General features: G+C 39.3%; 1 protein-coding gene and 1 pseudogene across 2 annotated transcripts; both read right to left on the bottom strand.

Annotated features, from left to right (window-relative positions):
- Window positions 1-2,296: 2,296 nt before the first annotated feature.
- Window positions 2,297-2,845, bottom strand: LOC104599057 (putative invertase inhibitor). The gene has a single exon (XM_010261426.2). It carries the CDS (start codon window positions 2,843-2,845, stop codon window positions 2,297-2,299), a length of 549 nt encoding a protein of 182 aa, XP_010259728.1.
- Window positions 2,846-15,997: 13,152 nt separating this feature from the next.
- LOC104598898 (RING-H2 finger protein ATL2 pseudogene) lies at window positions 15,998-17,573 on the bottom strand (annotated as a pseudogene). The gene has a single exon (XR_016083623.1). The product of XR_016083623.1 is annotated as an RING-H2 finger protein ATL2 pseudogene (transcript).
- Between the last annotated feature and the right edge of the window lie 1,584 nt (window positions 17,574-19,157).

Genomic DNA, 19,157 nt, shown 5'->3' with positions numbered 1-19,157 from the left:
ACCATCGGCAGCGCCTTCACTGTTTAACCAACCTCCGACTGTGTCTGTGTGAATAATACTTTGAGACATTGGTTCCGCAGCCTATCGTACGACTAGGTACTTGAGAGGTCATCTGCAGCCTTCTGTTTTGTGTTGTCAATGCATTTGACCGATACTGTATGCCTGCTGCTATTGGGCAGGCTGTGAACCTATTACAATTTTCTCACACATTCATGCGGTGTGGGGCGTTAAATAACTATTTTCTCAGCTAACGTTCAGGTCAATATGAATATGTGTCCTTTTGAAGGAAGCAACTCAGTAAGGATTGACAAGAGGTGCACTTGCAACCATTGGATTGGTCATTTACAGTCCACCCTCATCCTCTTTGAGCTCATACTTCAGAGCTAATGTGGTTGTGATGGGAAAAAAAATTATCATTGCCAGGGGTGGCGAAGGGGAGCCATGGCCTCCTATGCTTTGAAAATCCTCACAATCCCTATTGATGATTCATTTATACTTTAACCCTTCACCCTTGTTTTATTAACTTTTGGCCCCCTAATCTATGTTCATTAGTATTTGACCCCCCTAACATAAAATCCTAGCTCCGCCCCTGATCATCGCTCCGCAAATTCTGGCCACTATCTAATGATGAAATTGGAATCAAATTCCTCATGTAATATGGGAGTTGAGAAGAATTTGGATATTTGCAGTGTGAGCTCGTGACCTACTTCTCATACCCGCTTCGCACCAAGGACTACTCGAGGTGCTCGACAAGCCGGAGGGGTGGAAGACAGTGACCGAGAAATACAGTGAGAAGCTCATGGAATCGGCCAGCAAGTTGTTGGGTGTGCTGTCGGAGGTGATGGGGCTTGAAACAAATGCTCTTACCAAGGCTAGTGTCGACATGGACCAAAAGGTGGTCTTCAACTATTATCCCAAATGCCCACAACCTGACCTCACTCTTGGCCTCAAGAGACAGACCGACCCCGACACCATTTCTCTTCTTCTATAGCACCAAGTTGGAGGCCTTCAAGCTACAAAGGATGGGGCAAGACATGGATCACCGTTCAGCCCGTCAAAGGGGGCTTTCATCGTCAACTTGGCGACCATGGTCACGTAAGTTTTAGCCTAATTCACAGTGAGGACGGTGAAATAGTGAGGACGCTGCCCATATTCTTGTGTTCTTGAGCTGGGGCTTGGGTGAAAATGGGGGAGAGAGGGAGTTCAAACGAAGGGGAAAGAGGTTTCGATTGGTTTATTTTTTCCTGCTCGGTTGAACCGGTCTGACAAGGGAAACGACTTGCATTTAATGTTACTTAGAGTAACAGAATAGAGGAGAGACGAAGGGGCGACGCGCACGCCTCCTATTGGAGGGTTCACTTGCCCCATGAACCTAAGGGTCCACTGAATCCGGACTCGGTTCAAGATGGTGATTAAAGGATAACTTTTATGAAAAAACCTCCAATAATAAACAATCAAAGATGTACATTAAGTTTGGAGCTTCTAAATTTAAATAGATCTCTCTCTCTTATATATATATATAGGAGAAATGGCTGAGTGGTTCAAGGTGTAGCATTTGAACTGCTATGTAGGCTTTTGTTTATCAACCATAAGGGTACATTACGAAATTTTCCCTAAAAAAAACATAAAGGGCTAGTTCAATTTTAAACTTTTGGAAGGAGAAAAGTTGGTAACCAATATACTCTTGTATTTTTTTTCAGATTTATACGGGGTCTACAAAAAAAATTATTTTCCCGAGACAATTGACAACTCTTTTATGGGGTAAAATTATCCCTTTCAATAATGACTTTTTACCAGAAAAAAAAATAATAATATATGCAAATGCACTTAACTGACTAAAAAGAATATATGCAAATGCACTCGACTGATTCAGATAACTGCATTTACCCGAGTAAAGAACTTCCGGAAAAGCAAACTAGGCTAAAGAGTTTATTGTTGGGGGAATTTCGTTGATAGACAGCCTAGAAAACAATAACACAATAACATTGTCCGGGCCTGTCCTTCTTTAACCCTAATTAAGCCCTAGGCTTCCACTTTGTTTCTATCATCTTATCCAGTTATCCTTGGACGTACCGTGACTCGAAAAAGAAATTAAGGAAAAAAAAGGAGTGAAAATCCATTAGAAAAAATTCGACTTCTCAAGAATTAGAGGTGGGTAATTTGGTAGCCACTACATACACCTTCAGCTGCTACAAATGAATATCAAAACTCATATTATAGAGGCAATGAGGCCGAACAACAAGCAAATGAATGGTGGTGTGATGTCTCCTCCTCGGCCTCTCACTACTCTGCTGCTTCACTCACGGCGGCCAGCCAAGTAATTAGCAATGGCTAAAGCGTTGCTGCATAATTTGGTGAAGAGTGCGTTCTTGTCGCTTAGCAAGGACGTATGGCCGGGCACCTCTTTGAATCCCTCCTCGCACGACTCTATTTCATTCATGGCGCCAGTCACCCAATGGTTGATGTCGCTGTAGCCTCTAGATTCCAGAGCGGAAATCGAGTCCTCCAGCTGATCGATAGCGTCTATATAATTCTCGGAGCAGTCGGTTAGGCATTGCTGAAGGTAGGGATCTGCGGTCGTCTGGATCAGCCGTCTAATGTAGTCGGAGATGTAGGTTCCATTGGAGGCTGCGATCTTCAACGCGATGGAAGCAAGGCTTTTGATATCTGATTTTGCGCTATCGGGCTCCAATTCCATGGTTTGAATGCAGAGGTCGGTGTAAACGGCGTGTTGGCACGTCTCTTTGATCAGGTCTGGAATGCCACCACCACCAGGATGATCAACTGACAACAAATTGCTCACAGCCCACGCTTGGTCTGGTACGAGGGTGAGACATATAGCCATCACCATGAGAGGTAGTAAAATGAGGAGACGACGTGAAATGGGGTGGATTTCATCTCCCATAACTGTCGTTACTAGCAGTAGCAGTGTCGTCTTCTTCTTCTTCTTCTTGGTTTTCTTTTTTCTGTTTTTAATTAGTTCTTCCTGAATCCTGAATTCCTGATCGATCGATGGAACCCTGTTGAGAATGGTTTGGAGTGGTGATTTCCAATGCAACGAGAAACGAGAAACAAAGAAGGTGATGATGATTGTTATAGTATTACAGCCTTTTTCAGTTGCAGGATGTAAGAGAAGAGAATACAGAAAGAGACATTAGTTAGTTAATGGAGAGGTAATAAAGAGGCGTTGAATGAAGAGTGTGAGCAGTGACCACCACTCATGCAAGAGAGGCACGCCTTACCGCACAAATAAACAACAACATTTGAAAGTTTGAAAGTTGAAACCATCTTCCCCTGCTAACAAGGGTGCATGTGACTATGTGAGGCCCACTGATCACACCATGGACCTATGCCTCCTAGTTTGATGGGATGCCAACTGACTATTTCAATTAGCAGTTATCATTTTTTAACCTAATCGGGTAATCGGGTCTATTTTGGGTTAAAGACTTAAACCTCCCTTCCAATTTCTCCTAAATACTGAAAACCTCCCCTCACTTTTTTAAAATAGACTAATACCTCCCCTGTCTTAATTATATCCAACAGCTTACAGAATGATTAAAAAGTCTCTTTTATTTTTATCCTTGTTAAGTCGTTAAATTTTCAAACAATGGAATTCTAACAGAAAACAGCGAAAGTGTCCCTTCTTCAAATTTCCGTCCCATTTCAAGAAACAATAATTGAAACTGCGCAACTCTATCCCCCTTAAAAATTTGGATGAAATCTTTGAATTTTGAAATAAAGAATGGTCTTTCTCAAACTTTAATTATCCGAAGAGGGCCGGGGCACAAGGAGCGAAGGCCTAATCGTCTGATTGGGCGTGTCTTAGCTTTCGTTCATCAATCCTTGTTGTTTAGGGAAAAGGGTTCTAGAGATGGATCAAATGAAAGGGTTGAAGGGATCATTTTCTAGTTTTGCATGAGAAGTCATACCCAATAATTAAAATATCGGTATCAGATATCATATCGGCAATTTAGATTCGGATATGGATATGAATACGTTTTGGAAATGCATAAATATAAATGAAAAATATGAAACGCGAAGGAAAATATATAAAAATTTCATAAATATATTAATAATATTAAATTTAAGGTGAAATAACAATAAATAATGTATAAATATATAAACAAGATATATTTTAATGATGTACATGAAAGAATATATTACAAGTCTTGTAATTTTCTAATGTAGGACGAGTTAAAAACTGGTTTTAATAAGAAAAAAAAATTATTTTTTAAGACGTGTGCAAATGTGTTTTTCATACATTTAAATTGGACAGTAAAACCAATGGCCAAAACAATTTTGGTTCCAACTTCCAAGTAGATTTTGAAAAACATTGATTCCTGATGTACAAATGGGAGAAGAATTTTTGCTCTGAACTCCACAATTACACGGGGATTCATGGGTGGGAACACAGCAGTATGCACATAAATGATAAAACCCACTGACCATATATATTAGGGAGAAGCTGTAGTTTCACGGGTTTGAATTGACTCATATTCATGCCTCATACGGTCATGCCTCCAATTTTAGTGGAATGCCTACTCTTTGGGGCCATCGGCATGTTCCAAGTTCTGAGAAATTGATTCAATTGGGATATGTTCCTTAAAAAGTGCATCTCACACCCACAGCCATAGTATATGTTTGGCATGAATGTTACAGATACAATAGGCTCAGCAGCTGATGTGTGGGTTGAAAGTACTGCTTTCTTAGAAAATGGTGTCTTTTATTTATTATTTTTTTTGGAAACGTTGCCAGGTAGGATGTTTCCTAGAGCAACAACAACACTTTTTGTCTGATATCAGTGTTTCATGTCTATTTTCAGCACCGTTACCCATTATAGGAAGTCCACATCGCTGCCACATCACATCCTCATTGATAGCTGAACAAAAAGCAAGAAAACTAGAGAAAATATTGTAGAAGAAGAAGAAATTCTTTATTACTTGTAACTGACTGAATACAACAACTAAAGCTACATTATATACACGTAAGAGTAGGAAAGAGAAAGAAGAGAAAAGAATAACAAACTAATCCAGCTCAGCAAAGTTTGTTATGAGTTGTTTAACAACCTAACTAACTCAACTAATACAGACTATTAATACTAACTAATAAATAATTCTCTACATCCCCCCCTCAAGTTGGAGCTTGATGAAGATCGATCAAGCCCAACTTGGAAAGCAAGGAATGAAATTGAGAACCTACCAATGGCTTTGTAAAGATGTTTGCGATTTGAGCATGTGTAGAAATGTATTGAGGCTTAACAAAACCCTGTTTGAACTTGTCCCTCACCAAATGGCAGTCAATTTCCAGATGTTTTGTGCGCTCATAGAAAACTGGGTTTGTTGTGATGTGTAATGTAGCTTGGTTATCACACCAAAGAGGGATTTGAAAATCTGCAAGAATGTAGGATATCCACTGCACTTCATAGACTGTAGTGGCAAGACTTCTATATTCAGCTTCGACTGAGGACCTGGATACAATTGTCTGCTTCTTAGTCTTCCAAGAAATAAGTGAAGAGCCTAGGTACACGCAGTAACCTGTAAGTGACTTTTTGGTTTGTGGACAAGATGCCCAGTCTGCATCACAGTAAGCTTGGAGATCAAACGTGCTGAAAGAGGGGAAAAACAAGCCTTTGCTGGGACAACCCTTAAGGTATTTGAGCAAGTGAACAGCTGCATTCCAGTGATCTTGAGTCGGGGAACTGACAAATTGACTCAAATGTTGGGTGGCATAAGAAAGATCAGGCCTGGTGATATTTAAATACAACAATCTGCCAATTAATCTCCTATACCTATCAGGATCAGGTAGTGCAGGACTGTTATAAAAAAACTTCAGTCCTTTAGGAAGAGGAGTTTGAGTAGGTTTAACCCCAAATAAACCTGCATCTTTGAGTATATCCAAGGCATACTTCCGTTGGTTAATATAAGTACCAGCAGTGCTCCTTGCAATTTCAAGCCTAAGGAAGTATTTTGCATAGCTAAGGTCTTTGATTGTGAAGGCAAAATCAAGAAATTGTTTTATTGAGATAATTTCACTCTCACTTGTACCTATTACAAGCACATCATCAACATATACAAGGAGAGCTAAAAATGTGTTAGGGGTATGCTTGACAAAGAGACAGTGGTCATGTTTGGATTGCAAAAAACCAAACTGTTGAAGCTTATTGCAGAATTCAAAATTCCATTTGTTGGAACCCTGTTTGAGGCCATAAAGTGGTCTTTTTAACTTACAAACCTCTCCTTTTTGTGCCTTCTGATAGTCTTCTGGTGGAAGCATATAAACTTCCTTATCCAAATAACCATGGAGAAAGGCATTGTTTATGCCAAGCTGATGTATTGGCCAATTCTTAATAGTAGCAACTGCTAGAAAAATTCTAACAATAACAAGCTTTACAACAGGACTAAAACTATCAAAATAATCAATGCCAGTTACTTAATGATAACCTTTAGCCACAAGCCTTGCTTTGTACCTTTCAATGGTACCATCAGGATTCAACTTGACCTTAAAAACCCATTTTGAGCCTATAGCTTTCTTCCCTTTAGGCAAAGCAGTCAGTTCCCAAGTCTGATTTTGTTCTAGAGCTTCTAGCTCTTTGTTCATAGCTTTAACCCACTCTAGATGAGTACTAGCTTGAGTGTAAGACTTAGGTTCTGGAATAGTTGATACATTTGCTAAAAAGCTCAAATATGCACTATCAAAAAATGGAGATTGGGTATAGGGAAAAGTAGGTGTGTAATTGGAACTAGTAGGGGGTAATGAGACCATATTAGTAGTAGGTAAATGATCAAAAATTGATAAATTTGTAACAAAGTCCTTGAGCCAAACAGGTTTGTTTTTTATTCTGGTGCTTTGTCTCAGAGGAGGTACTGTAGGAAGTTTAAGTGAAGAATGATTAGTTGAATGAGTAGAAGGATGAGACAAAATAGGAGTTGGAGAAGTATCAACAGGAGTAGACAAAACAGGATCAGATTCAATTTAGGGAACAGAATCAACAGGAGTAGTTGAATTGGGAATAGGAATTATAGATGAAACAGGAAAATTAGAATCAGAAATTGGATCTACAATTGGTAAGGGACAAGTAAAGGGTTTAGCTGAGAAAGAACGATATGGGAAAATATCTTCATGAAATATAACATCCCTGGAGGTAAAAAGTTTTCTGTCATTGAGGTCATAGAGTCTATAAGCTTTCTGTCCTAAGTTATAACCCAGAAAAATGCATTTAAGAGCTCTTGGTGCAAACTTGTCCTTATGGGGCTGAGTGTTTGTAACAAAACAAAGGCAACCAAACGTCCTTAGATATTTATAGTTAGATTTCCTTTTACACAATACTTCAAAAGGTGTTTTCCAATGTAAAACAGTAATAGGCAAAACATTTATAATATGTGTGGCCATTAGTAAAGTATGTCCCCAAAATATTTTTGGTAAATTTGCTTGAAACATCAAAGACGTTGCAATTTGAAGAAGGTGTTTGTGTTTTCTATCCACAACATCATTCTGTTGTGGAGAATAAACACAGTTTTTCTGGTGCAAAATACCTTGGTTAGAAAGAAAACTTTGAAAATCTTTATTAAGAAATTCAGTGCCATTGTCAGAACGGATACATTTAATTTTCTTATGAAATTGAGTTTCAATCATTTTGAAAAATATAATGAATGAAAATACAATCATGCTTTTATGGTTAAGCAAAAATATCCAAGTACTTCTGCTGAAATCATCAACAAGTGTAAACATATAATGTGCACCGGTAATTGAAGGATGTTTATAAGGGCCCCATAAGTCCAAGTGTATCAAATCAAGAATGCTCTCTGAATGAATTTTACTAACTGGAAAAGGCAATCTTTGTTGTTTAGCCAAATGACAGATTTCACAAATAAGTAATGATGCATTGGTAGGACAAAAATCAAGGTGTTGTAAGGCTGTAACAGATGCATGTCCTAATCTGTTATGCCAAAGAACTAATCTAGGAATAGAAGTTTTATTGAAGAAATGAGACTTATTACATGTAGCACCTTGAAAGGCTCTATTACAAGCATTATGAGTCATTGCACAATGTGCAAAATCTTTATTACAAACAAATGATTGAATTCTATCAGCAGAAAAGGAGGACTTGTCCAAAATGTACAAGTTCTTTATCATTTTACCGATTGCTAATATCTTCTCATTCTGCAGGTTCTACAGCAAGCAATAGGTAGGGTAAAAAAGTGCATTTAATGTTGTTTATAATGGCTAATTTACTAACAGATAACAAATTTAATTTAAAAGAGGGAATGTGTAAAGTATTTGTCAAAATCAGGTCAGAACTAAGTTTCACATGGCCAATATGTTGAACAAATTTTATGGTTCCATCAGGTAAATGTATAGGTATGATTTGAGTTACTGGTTTAGGTTGAGAAAGTAATTTTAAATCAGTGCACATGTGGTTTGAAGCACCAGTATCAACTATCTAGGTTCCTACATCTAACACAACAAGTGTACTATCCTTAGAGTTAAAAGCATATTGAACTTTCATACCTGCATAAACATCTGCATAAGTATCCATGTGAGCAAAATTGACATGGTTGCTATCAGCAGTCATTTGCCCTTTGACAATCTTCATGAACTCTTGTCAAATCATGTTGCTGGGATGAGGTGCTTGACTTGGATTTTGGTCAGTTGGTAACTCAGTATCTACATCCAGAGGAGTATCATCTTGATAAGCATTATTGGCCCGGTATCTTCCCGAAAAACCTCCTCTACCTCTTCATTGAGTGTTTCCCTTTTGTTCTCTCAGCTCCTTGTACCAATCGGGGTAGCCATGAATCTTGAAACAAGTTTCCTTTGTATGACCATCTCTATTGCAATGATCATAGTGTCTATATTTTGTTTTATCATAATCTTGCTTTTGTAATTCAAATCTACCATAACCTGGTGGTTTCCTGAAGGGATGAGAGATCCATCATATGGATGGCCGAACCCTGCAGGTAGGTTGGGCGAAATTTCAAAAATTTCTCTCTCCCATGTGGAAATCACATTCCCTATTTTAGAAAACTGCATTTTCAATGATCAATCTTGAACCTAAACCAGACCAGATCTGAAACCAAAAGGTAGGAGAGGGATATACCTGATACAAAGTAGTAGTAACTCCCAATGAAGGTGTTCACGCCCAAGGAGATCACCAAAAACTGCTCCCATTGAAAATGACACAACGTAGGGTGGAGCAGAAACAGCAGGGTGGTTCTTCAACAAGAACCTGATTCGTCACCAAGAATCTGATGGAGGGCGAGTGAGCACGACTTCAGATCAATTTTTCTCCAAAAACGGATATCAAGAACCTTTCTTGATCGCTTCTACAGGTGGAGGTCAAATTGGCAATGGCGGCAGCAATAGGAGAAGGCAAGAGCAGAAAATGGCGTCAGTCCAACTACATATGTCTTCTCTCTTGTATCAGTAATCTGATTGGTAAATTTGGGTTCACCCTCCTTCTCTATTTATAGCCTTAAAGAGAGGTTCTCCTAATCCCATTAGGAGTTTCCTAATCCAAATCTTGTATTTGGATCTGGACTCTCTTTAAGAGATAAGGATAATCTCTTATCTTATCTGCAAATAAAGATCATCCCTCCCAATCTAATTAGGAGTTTCCTTATCCAAATCTTTATTTGGATCTGGACTCTCTGAGTAGATAGGGACAATCCCTTATCCTATCTGTTGATCTAAATCCCAAAACCACCCCTCTTTAATTAATCTAATTAAGCCCATTAAGTCTATGTGCTCACTTATCCTCCAAACTGCTGCCCAGTTGGATGTCCTTGTATGGCGTGGGACCCAAACATTGATCTACACATCAGCCACATGGGTTCAGCCCAGCCTCTGTTACAAGGCCTGGCCGAATTCACTATAGGAGACTGTGAACCCCTGAGTCCATCACCATGGGCTCTTAATGGGCCCAACATTTACACTAAATGGTCCTTGAGTCAAGCCACCTTATAAAAACCCAAGGACTGTGGGAAGATGCAAGATTAACCCCTCAGGTATTACCCTCAATGGTCTTACACTTAACCTCTCAGCCCATAATGATCAATCACTGCCCAACAAGAGAAGACCTCTCCCTCGACTGCAAGGAACAGTGATGCACTCTCTGCTCACATGGATCCCGGGAATTAAAACCTTTTGCAAACATTTTGAAACCATTCAACGGTTGAAATTGGTTGTCGGCAGCTTTAGTTTCCATCAGAGATGGTGCATCCCCAATCATTCACTTTGTCTGACAAAGGGGTTGATCCTGTCACTATGATCACCCACTCAGATGAATTCTCGGACTATCCCAACATACCCAGGTTTTGACCCCCTCTAAGGATCTCACTGATTGACATATCAAAGACAGCCCAATTCGACACCTAGTGCAATATCATAATCGAGTCTAGGGGTTAGGTGTAACATTCCAGTTTTGCCCATCTATCTCCAAGGTCCAGGGCAATATTGGAATTCTGGTCTGGTTCAAGGTTTCAAGAAAACCCACACTACATGTACCTCAGGTCTCACCCTAGCAGCTGAGACAAGCTACCCCAACCACAACTTGGCGGCACATCAGTGTCAGCCTTGGCAGGATAAATCTCCCCAGATTTATCCAACGGCTGTAAAGATTCTAAACTAACATGAGTCTCATATGTGTCCAGTTTAAGGGTATTACACAGAAAAACACCATAATAACATGAATCAAATATGTACTTTATTGATTTACATTAAATGTCATAAGGTAGATCATTCTGATTGGAGCTAAGGGCATACACTGTCTAACACTTAGTAGCACATCTTCCTGTTCCATCTTTCCTGTAATTCTATGATGTAGCAAGCATAGCATTTCCACCAATAGTTTTAGCAAAAGCAATATGAACATCTCTTTGTTTTTCCATCCTAAGCACCAATGAATATGCCTTGTTAACAATAGGCAATGGATCCATTAGTAGGATCTGATTCTTAATATGATCAAAAGAATCATTTAGTCCCATTAAGAACTGCATCAGCATATTGGAAGAAGTAATGTCACACATTCTCTTAGCTGCACCACAAATACATTGACAAGTACATTGAGGAAGTGGCATGATACATGTCAATTCATCCCAAAGTTTCTTCAGTTTGGTATAATATTGTGCCACTGTTAGATTTCCTTGACTAATTGTACTAAATCTCGTTGCAAATGATATTGTAAAGGTCCATTTGAATCTCCAAACCTTTCTTCCAATTCTAGCCAAAGATCTCTTGCAGATTAGAGTATAGAAAAGCATCAACAATGTCCTTAGAAATAGAGTTAAGTATCCAAGAAGTTACTATACAGTCCACTCTTGTCCGTTGCTCAAAAGTAGGTGAATCAGGTTCTGGTGCTTTGCAACTTCCATTGATGAAACCTAATTTCACCTTAGCTCCAAGCGCGATCTTCATTGATCTGCTCCATGTCAAATAGTTGTTTCCAGTTAGTGGACTAGACACCAATATCATGCCTTGATGATCCGAATTCTGTAAAAATAGAGGATCTCCATTATTGCTTCCAGTATAAGCTTCTTTTCCCATACCAACGCCATTGATAACATTTCCACCATTATTGTTTGGTGTTTTTCCTGCTCTTGTCACCGAAACATCAAGATCAGCATCCATCATTCTTCAAATATCAACTTGATCAAAAAGAGAGCTCAAGATCTAGTTTGGATCTCTGGCTCTGATACCATGAACAGAAAGCAAGAAGACCAGAGAAAATATTGAAGAAGAAGAAGAAGAAATCCGGTATTACTTGTAACTGACTGAATACAACAGCTAAAGCTACATTATATACACGTAAGAGTAGGAAAGAAAAAGAAGAGAGAGAAGAGTAACAAACTAATCCAGCTCAGCAAAGTTTGTTATGAGCTGTTTAACAACCTAACTAACTCAGCTAATACAGACTATTAATACTAACTAATAAATAATTCTCTAAAGTAGCAACGAGCTGTAATGTGAAAAAATGTCAAATTTGGCATTGCTCCAAACCACACCTTCTTGATTTCCAAGGTGTGACTTAGAGCATTGTTTTTTTTATGGAAAAACAGTTCCAAACAAATAGGCATTTCTTGGAGCACCCTTTTTTCAACGTGGCATTAATGTATCACCATTTTCTAGTTCAACAACATCAATGCCAAATAAACGCATACTCTATCATGCATTGAAAACATCACCCATGAATAATAACACAAAAGTACAGGAGATAAGGTTCGATGTGTGAGAAATAGATCCAAACTCTAATTGCCAAATATAAAAAGGGAGGGGGGTGTATAGTTCAGTCCACCACTAGAGTGGAGATAGGAGTTCTAGGGATTGACTGAATCCTATCTGCGATTGTTGATGCCAAATTCACAACAGGATGCATTTTATAAGAGGGGGCTACAAATACATTAGGATTAATTTCTGATGCATTGCAGTCCACTTATCCAAAAAAAAACGTCCAATTATTAGCAGTTGGTCTTTTCTGATTTTGACTTTGATACGTACCTCTTCTACCCTACAGTAGCAGCAGTTGATCCTCATCCTTATGGAGTTTTTTATAAAAGCAGCTTCATTCATAGCTATTTCAAAATATACATGTTTTGACTACCTCCCCTGGCTAGTAGCAAAAAGTGTTCTTTTAGCCACGTAGGAGGTGTGTTAAAAAACTCAAAATATTCCTGTTTTGTACAGGCTTCGTAGGCCATTGCATGAGCTAAATTTAGTGTCCGTGATATATACGAAAAATTACAATACTCAAAGTTTTCCAGCAGCTTTTCAATTAGAACAAAATAACCATTGTCTTCCCAGCTGGACCGAGAAGCTTCTATGCTATTGAGTTGAGATAGAACAGCTGTAGCACCACAAAAAACTTGAACCCTTTGGATGTTGAGGGAGGTGAGGTAGGTTAAAGCTTCATAAATTGCTCTCCGTTCTGCTTGAATCGGCTTCCACAGCTTGCATGGCTTACCTATGGCTGCAATGAAACATCTTTCAGAGTTAAGGATTACAAAGCCATATGAAGCATAGACTATATTCCTATGAGATCCATCGTAAAAACATAGGCTGTGTTTGGCAATGAAATATTGTAGTGAGGGTTTGAATTCAGAAGCTTAGCCAGTAGAGTCTGAGAAGGTGGAGTTAGTGACTTGATTCGGAGGAGTTGTTGAAAGCGGGGGTATCCTTGTCCAAACACCATCTTGCATCTTGCCTTCCAAATGCAGAAGAGGATAGATAGTGGCTATTTTTTGTTAGTCATATGAGCTCGGGTTTGATTTTCTCCAATAGGGAAGTGCGTTCTGTGAGAAGAGAATGAAGCCTCTAGATTTGTTTGGCGCATAGAGCTTGATTCATTTCTTTAACCTTGCGCAGTCCTAGTCGTAGACCCCCATTGTCTTTGGGCCTCGTGACTCCTGGCTCGGCTGATGGGCTTGATTTCCATGGACCTTACAGATTTTTCAATTTCTGCTCGTTGTTTAGCTGGTAGAACTTGAGTGCTCATTTGGTATGTGGGTATCGCAGAGATGACAGATTGGATTAAGGTGATTCTCCCAGCTTGGGAGAGGAGCTGGGCTTTCCAACTTGACAATCTGTCTTTGATCCCTTCTTCTATCTCCTGGGTTGTGAAGGCGGTGAAGCAAACCGAGGGAGGAAGAGGAAGGTCACCTTAACTCTCCACATTTGCTCTTTATTTCATTAATTTGAATTGAGATTCTTGTTATCCAACCTACCCACCGAACTCACTCCTCCTCCGCCCCAGCTTTTTCAATGACACGTCATCTTAGAAAATCTAAATAAATTAATCCAAACTAAGACATTAATGATTCAGATTTTAAACGTATTAATGAAACAAATAAAAAATGAAAACTTCTAGCAGTCTTCAATCTGACTCCTTGACGATGAAGAAATAGTTATTGTTGCTAAACATTACAGTGTTGTGCCGCCTGTTCTCAACACGTGGACCATCTTTTAAAAACTTGTGAATGCGGTATGCACCCCACGTGTTGGGGACAGGTGGCATACAAAATAGGATGTTGTCAGCAATTGATCCCAAGTCGGTTAAAACACGCAGCTAATGTCATACCTGCGTTATATGTTAATAGGCATGGTTTTCAAAATCGGATCGGAAAAATCGGGAACTGATCCGTTTTTTTTCAAAATTGGATGTTTGTCAATTAAGGACTAGTATTTAACGACCGAACCTAAAATTAACCGAAATATCTTTACCCAATCCGATCGCCAGGTTTAATTGCCCATGGGTCAATTCGAACATTTAAGATTAAGGTCTAGTATTTAACGACCTAACCTAAAATTTAACCCGACCTAAAATCAACCCAAGTGTCTTTACCCAAGCCCAACCCGATCGCCAGGTTTAATTGCTCCACTGCCGTTTCACGCTCACGCTTTATGTCTGGAGCCTAGAATTGGGCCCGAACCATGCAATATCGGTGCCCAGCACATTTTACTTTTTACCATGGAGAGGTCAACGACTCAACGTGAAACTGGGCCAAAGGTAGAAACAACGGCTTCAGAGTTCAGACTAACATAAATCAGTTTATCCAAGTGGCCAGTAAACAACTTTGGACGGTTAAAGATTTGATCGTTAAGTTAATTGATTTAATCAATCGCACTTGTTGAATTAGTTTGTGAATCCTAAATGGTATTTATAATCCGCAATCTGCCAATTTAGGAAGTATTTTGCAGCTGCAGGTTTTGAATTGGGATCAATACAAATTTGATAAGAAATGTGTTACCACAATGCCATTGTTTGGAACCGGTGATGTGCTAAAACAATTGTACCAAATAAAAAACTGTTTTTACGTTTTTTAAAAAAACAGTATGCGTGTGTTTAGAACTACCGTGAGTGTTTATTGAATAAATACTGTCACATACACACCACTTCATCATTTATAGACTTATAAAAACAGGCTTTATTTATGTGTGTACTCCTATGTTTCTCTTAACAAATAGGCGTTTGTTCATTGTTTTGATGATGTGATTGGGGGCGGAGCCAGAAACTTTTTGAGGGGGGCCAAAACCTAATGCGGGGGAGGGGGTAATAAGTATGAACCCATAGGGGGAGCGAACCATTGGGGTAGAGAGTTTGGGAGGGGGGAAACTTACATGAAAAGCTCTATTTCCAAATGAAGAATTCTGGACCATAGGGGGGCCATGGCTCCTCTGGCTCCGCCCCTGGATGTGAAGTCTTATGACGCCTAAATGTTAATAAGCGAATTCATTATTACTTTTTTCAGTTTTGCAAGCAAATCAAATATAAACATTTAGCGAATATACGTCTACGATTCCAAACACATATTATGAGGATGTTAAGTTCTATTTACGTTTATTCAATAAACATTTTGTATTTATCACTGTAAAACCGAGAAACATATTTAATGAGAATGTTTATGACACATAGACACCGTTAAGTACCACATCAACAGATTGCCGATTAATGCCTATCCGTTTCAAAAAGCTCCAAAATGAAACTTTCCTAAAATGAGAGATGCACATAATTGCAAACTTCAATACACAAATGAAATTAATAAAGCATTTGCTAACAGGGCACTTATATGGCACCTCAATAAATATTTACTCAATAAACATAAACAAAACCAAACATATACTATATCAAACTAACACGGTTTGTTTTCTCAAAAAATACGGGTGATGTTTTGTATTGTTAAAACGTTTCAGGTAGAAAATTTACACAAAAAACAATGACAACACAACAGGCTGTACAAAACAGTAAACACCCCTTTCAACTTTTTTAACTTTAATTGCTAAAATAAAGTGTTTTTTATTTCAAAATGTCACTGCCACAGTTATTTGATTTCACCATTTATCAAATAAATAATAAAACACTTTATAAAATAACTATTTAGTTTTTCTATTTATCAAATAAATAGTAAAAAATTAAAACACTTTGATTTTTTACATAAGATATTTAAAAAAACTTAATAGGTATTAATCTGAGGTGAAAAATAAAAAACGCCGAACAACAAAATAAACGTTAAAAGGTAAAAAAATAGAAATAAACGTTTAAAATAAAAAAAAAATACAAATAAACGACTTATCCATAAACGCCAACGAAAATAAAACACATACAAAATAACTACCAAACAAATAAATAAACAAATGGCCTTTCTCTTTCTCCTCGTGCTCTCTATTTACATTTTCCATTTTTACATCTCTCATTCAATAAATAAAATCACATAATTTCTTGTTTGTGAAATCATTTATAGGGGTCACCACCGAACGAAAGGCGTCCGGTGTCTGAAAGGTACAGTCACGTGCTTCCCGTTCAACGTTCGTACGAGTCGTTGCGCGGTGGCTGAGTGGCACCGCCCTTTCACCGCGGACGTTGTTGTCCTTCCTCACTTCGCTCCAGATCATTGCTTTCTGTGACAGAAGAGTTGCAGCTCTGCACGATTGCTGCAGAAGAAGGTGAAAGTGCAGCTCTCCTATCTCTGCTCAATATCATCTTCAATGATAGAATTCGACTTCCTGGCGATTTGAACCCTTGCCCTCCTCCCGGTGAATCCACTCCCACTTCCTCCTCCATCATACCCCGAAAGGCCTCGTTGTTTCTTCTTGGCACCTCAATAGAAACACCCACCAACTCAAATGGCTTCCTTCGGTTTCCCAACGACGACGACGATGAATCCGCCGCCGCTGAGGGGGAAGACGAATTGGTAGAAGATGGCATGCGATTCATTTCGTTTTCATGGTAGCGGCACTCTGGGCAGCGCCCAGTACTTGGTACGACTTGTGTCTCGGGGGGCTCACCCACACCCACAGAAATAACAACCTCGACGTCGACGGCAGCTTCTATCTTCCGGGGAGGACTTTCGATTTCAGGATTGACAGGGGCTCGACAAAGTGGGCAGGTGGAATGAGAATGGAACCACATATCTATGCAATCGATATGGAAGCTGTGCTTGCATCTCGGAAGGAGTCGACCCTTCTCGTTCTCCTCAAACTCGGATAAGCACACGGCACATTCCAGCACCTGGTCATGGGTTGCAGAGGAGTAGACGAAGGTGGGAATGGCCTTGAGAACCGAAGCGTCGAGGCCGGGAGAGGGAGCGGAGACGGTGTTAGCCGAGGCGGCGGGGTCGGAGGAGGTAAAAACGAGATGAGTCCGGGGTCGGCCGTGACGTGTGTTATGACGCCTACGGGAGCGGGTGAGGAACCAACGGGCGTAGATGTGGAGGAAAAAGATTAACAGAACAACTGTGAACAGTATAACAATGGCGCTCAGCATTATCTTACCGCTGAGGGCGTAGCTCCTCGCCACATAGCTTCGTGTCGCATCGTTCGGACCGTCATCCATGGCCTTCGATCTTCGTGGCTGTGGCCGAGAGAGAGAGAGAGGTCCTATATGGGGTATTGGGTTTGAAGCTCAAGAGTCAAGAGCAGATAGCGAGAGGCGAGAAGGTATTTATATGAAGGAGGAACTGAGGAAGGTTCTTGGTGCTTGCCTCACGAGTCTCGCCTCTCGGTTTGACGAGCATTTATAGCTACGAAAATACCCGTGCCGATCAAACTTAAATTTCCAGGGGAAGGTAATTAACTTAATTGGACTAATATAGCCATTCGATCCGATCCTGAACAGTGGGCAGTTTGGTAAAATTATTTAAAAATCCCGCCATTGGCATTGCGGGAAGTGGGAACTCTTTACTCGGCGCGTACGTCTGGATGAGGAGTAGGAGTAGCCGAGTAGGGTAGGAGCCTCCCCCGTCCCCATTTAGTCAATTTTCTGAAACCTGTCATGTGAGCCGCCTGACGTCTGTCTTATTTAGGGGTTGGAACTTAGAAGGAAATCTATTCTATATTTCTATGTATAGAATTTCCTTTTTGAAGTTGACCAATTTGACTGACTGCCGTTGCGGGGAAAGCGGGATTTAGTCTCTCTACAGAGTACAGAGTCTAGTCTCGGAGGAAGTTTCGTTTCGACTTTCTGACACTCCTATAAGGACTGCCCCGAGTACATGCCATGCTCCTCACTCAAAGTGCCTCACACCGACTTCAAAGCAAAAGCATATCTTGGCCGCACATCGAGATCATCTTCGTACTTCTATATATTATTTATGGAGATATATTCTCAATGGAGAATAGGATGTGGCTACGAGAAAGCGCGCGTAGTATATCCCAATTCCCATGTCATGATATATTTCATGCCACGACGCTCAAATCTGAAAAAGGCAACCTAACGCCAAATTCTTTCTCCAATTGAATCGACCTTGTCGAGTCTGAGAATAGTTCATTCGGAGCTGACCGATCCTAGTGGAAACGTATCAATTTGATCATCAGTTTAGAAGGTTTAAATTTAAATTGAAAAAAAAAAGTATAATAATTAGAAAATTTTCTATTTTCTCATATTAATCACTTCTAATCATCATAGTAGCTTTATGGATCCTGTCAGACTGATTCAGTCGGTGCACTGGATAAAGCCTCTCATTGGCCATTTAGCGAGTAACCACACGGGATCTCTCATCTTTGTGTGAACTATTTTTATCAATTGTTTGCTTCCAATTGTTTCTCAAGTTATTTTTATGGGATTTTCTCACACCATCTTTAAAGGTGATAATGAAATAGTTATTAAGTTCTCATTGGAGGAAAATTCTCATCCTCCTTGGAGTATTTTTACTCTAATATCTAATTGAAATAGTCTCCTCAATCACCTTGATGGTTTTTCAGTTACTTTTACTCTGAGATCTGGTAATCAGGTAATTCATTACTTAGCTAAATTTACTCTTACTTGTCAACTTCCTCAAACCTGTTCCTCTACTCCTGAGTTTATCTCTTCTATGTTTAACAAGGATGTAACTGAGATTTGAAAATTGAATGAAAATGCCTAAAAATTTAAAAAAATATATATTAAAAATTTTAAAATTTAAATATAAAAATATATTTATGATCAGGAAGGATAAATTTTGATCGGTTTACATATAACCAAACCAAAATCAACCCAAATTCTAGTATTTAACGTAATGTCTGAACCGAAATCGACTAAAATTAATTGAAAACCGACTAACTCGAATCGGCTTGTATTGGGTTTCTTGACTAATCCATCTTATAAACAACTAATTTTTGCTCATCAACCTTTGCTTTTGTCGAGGGATTCAGTGTTGAGAGATCCACCGATCACTATCAAATATGTAGGCTTT

Source organism: Nelumbo nucifera, chromosome 3 (assembly GCF_055504915.1).
Source record: "Nelumbo nucifera cultivar China Antique chromosome 3, China Antique-T2T, whole genome shotgun sequence".
In the NCBI taxonomy this organism is placed as follows: domain Eukaryota; kingdom Viridiplantae; phylum Streptophyta; class Magnoliopsida; order Proteales; family Nelumbonaceae; genus Nelumbo; species Nelumbo nucifera.
The sequence above is the reverse complement of the archived record's forward strand: the minus strand, read 5'-3'. Positions and strand labels throughout refer to the sequence as shown.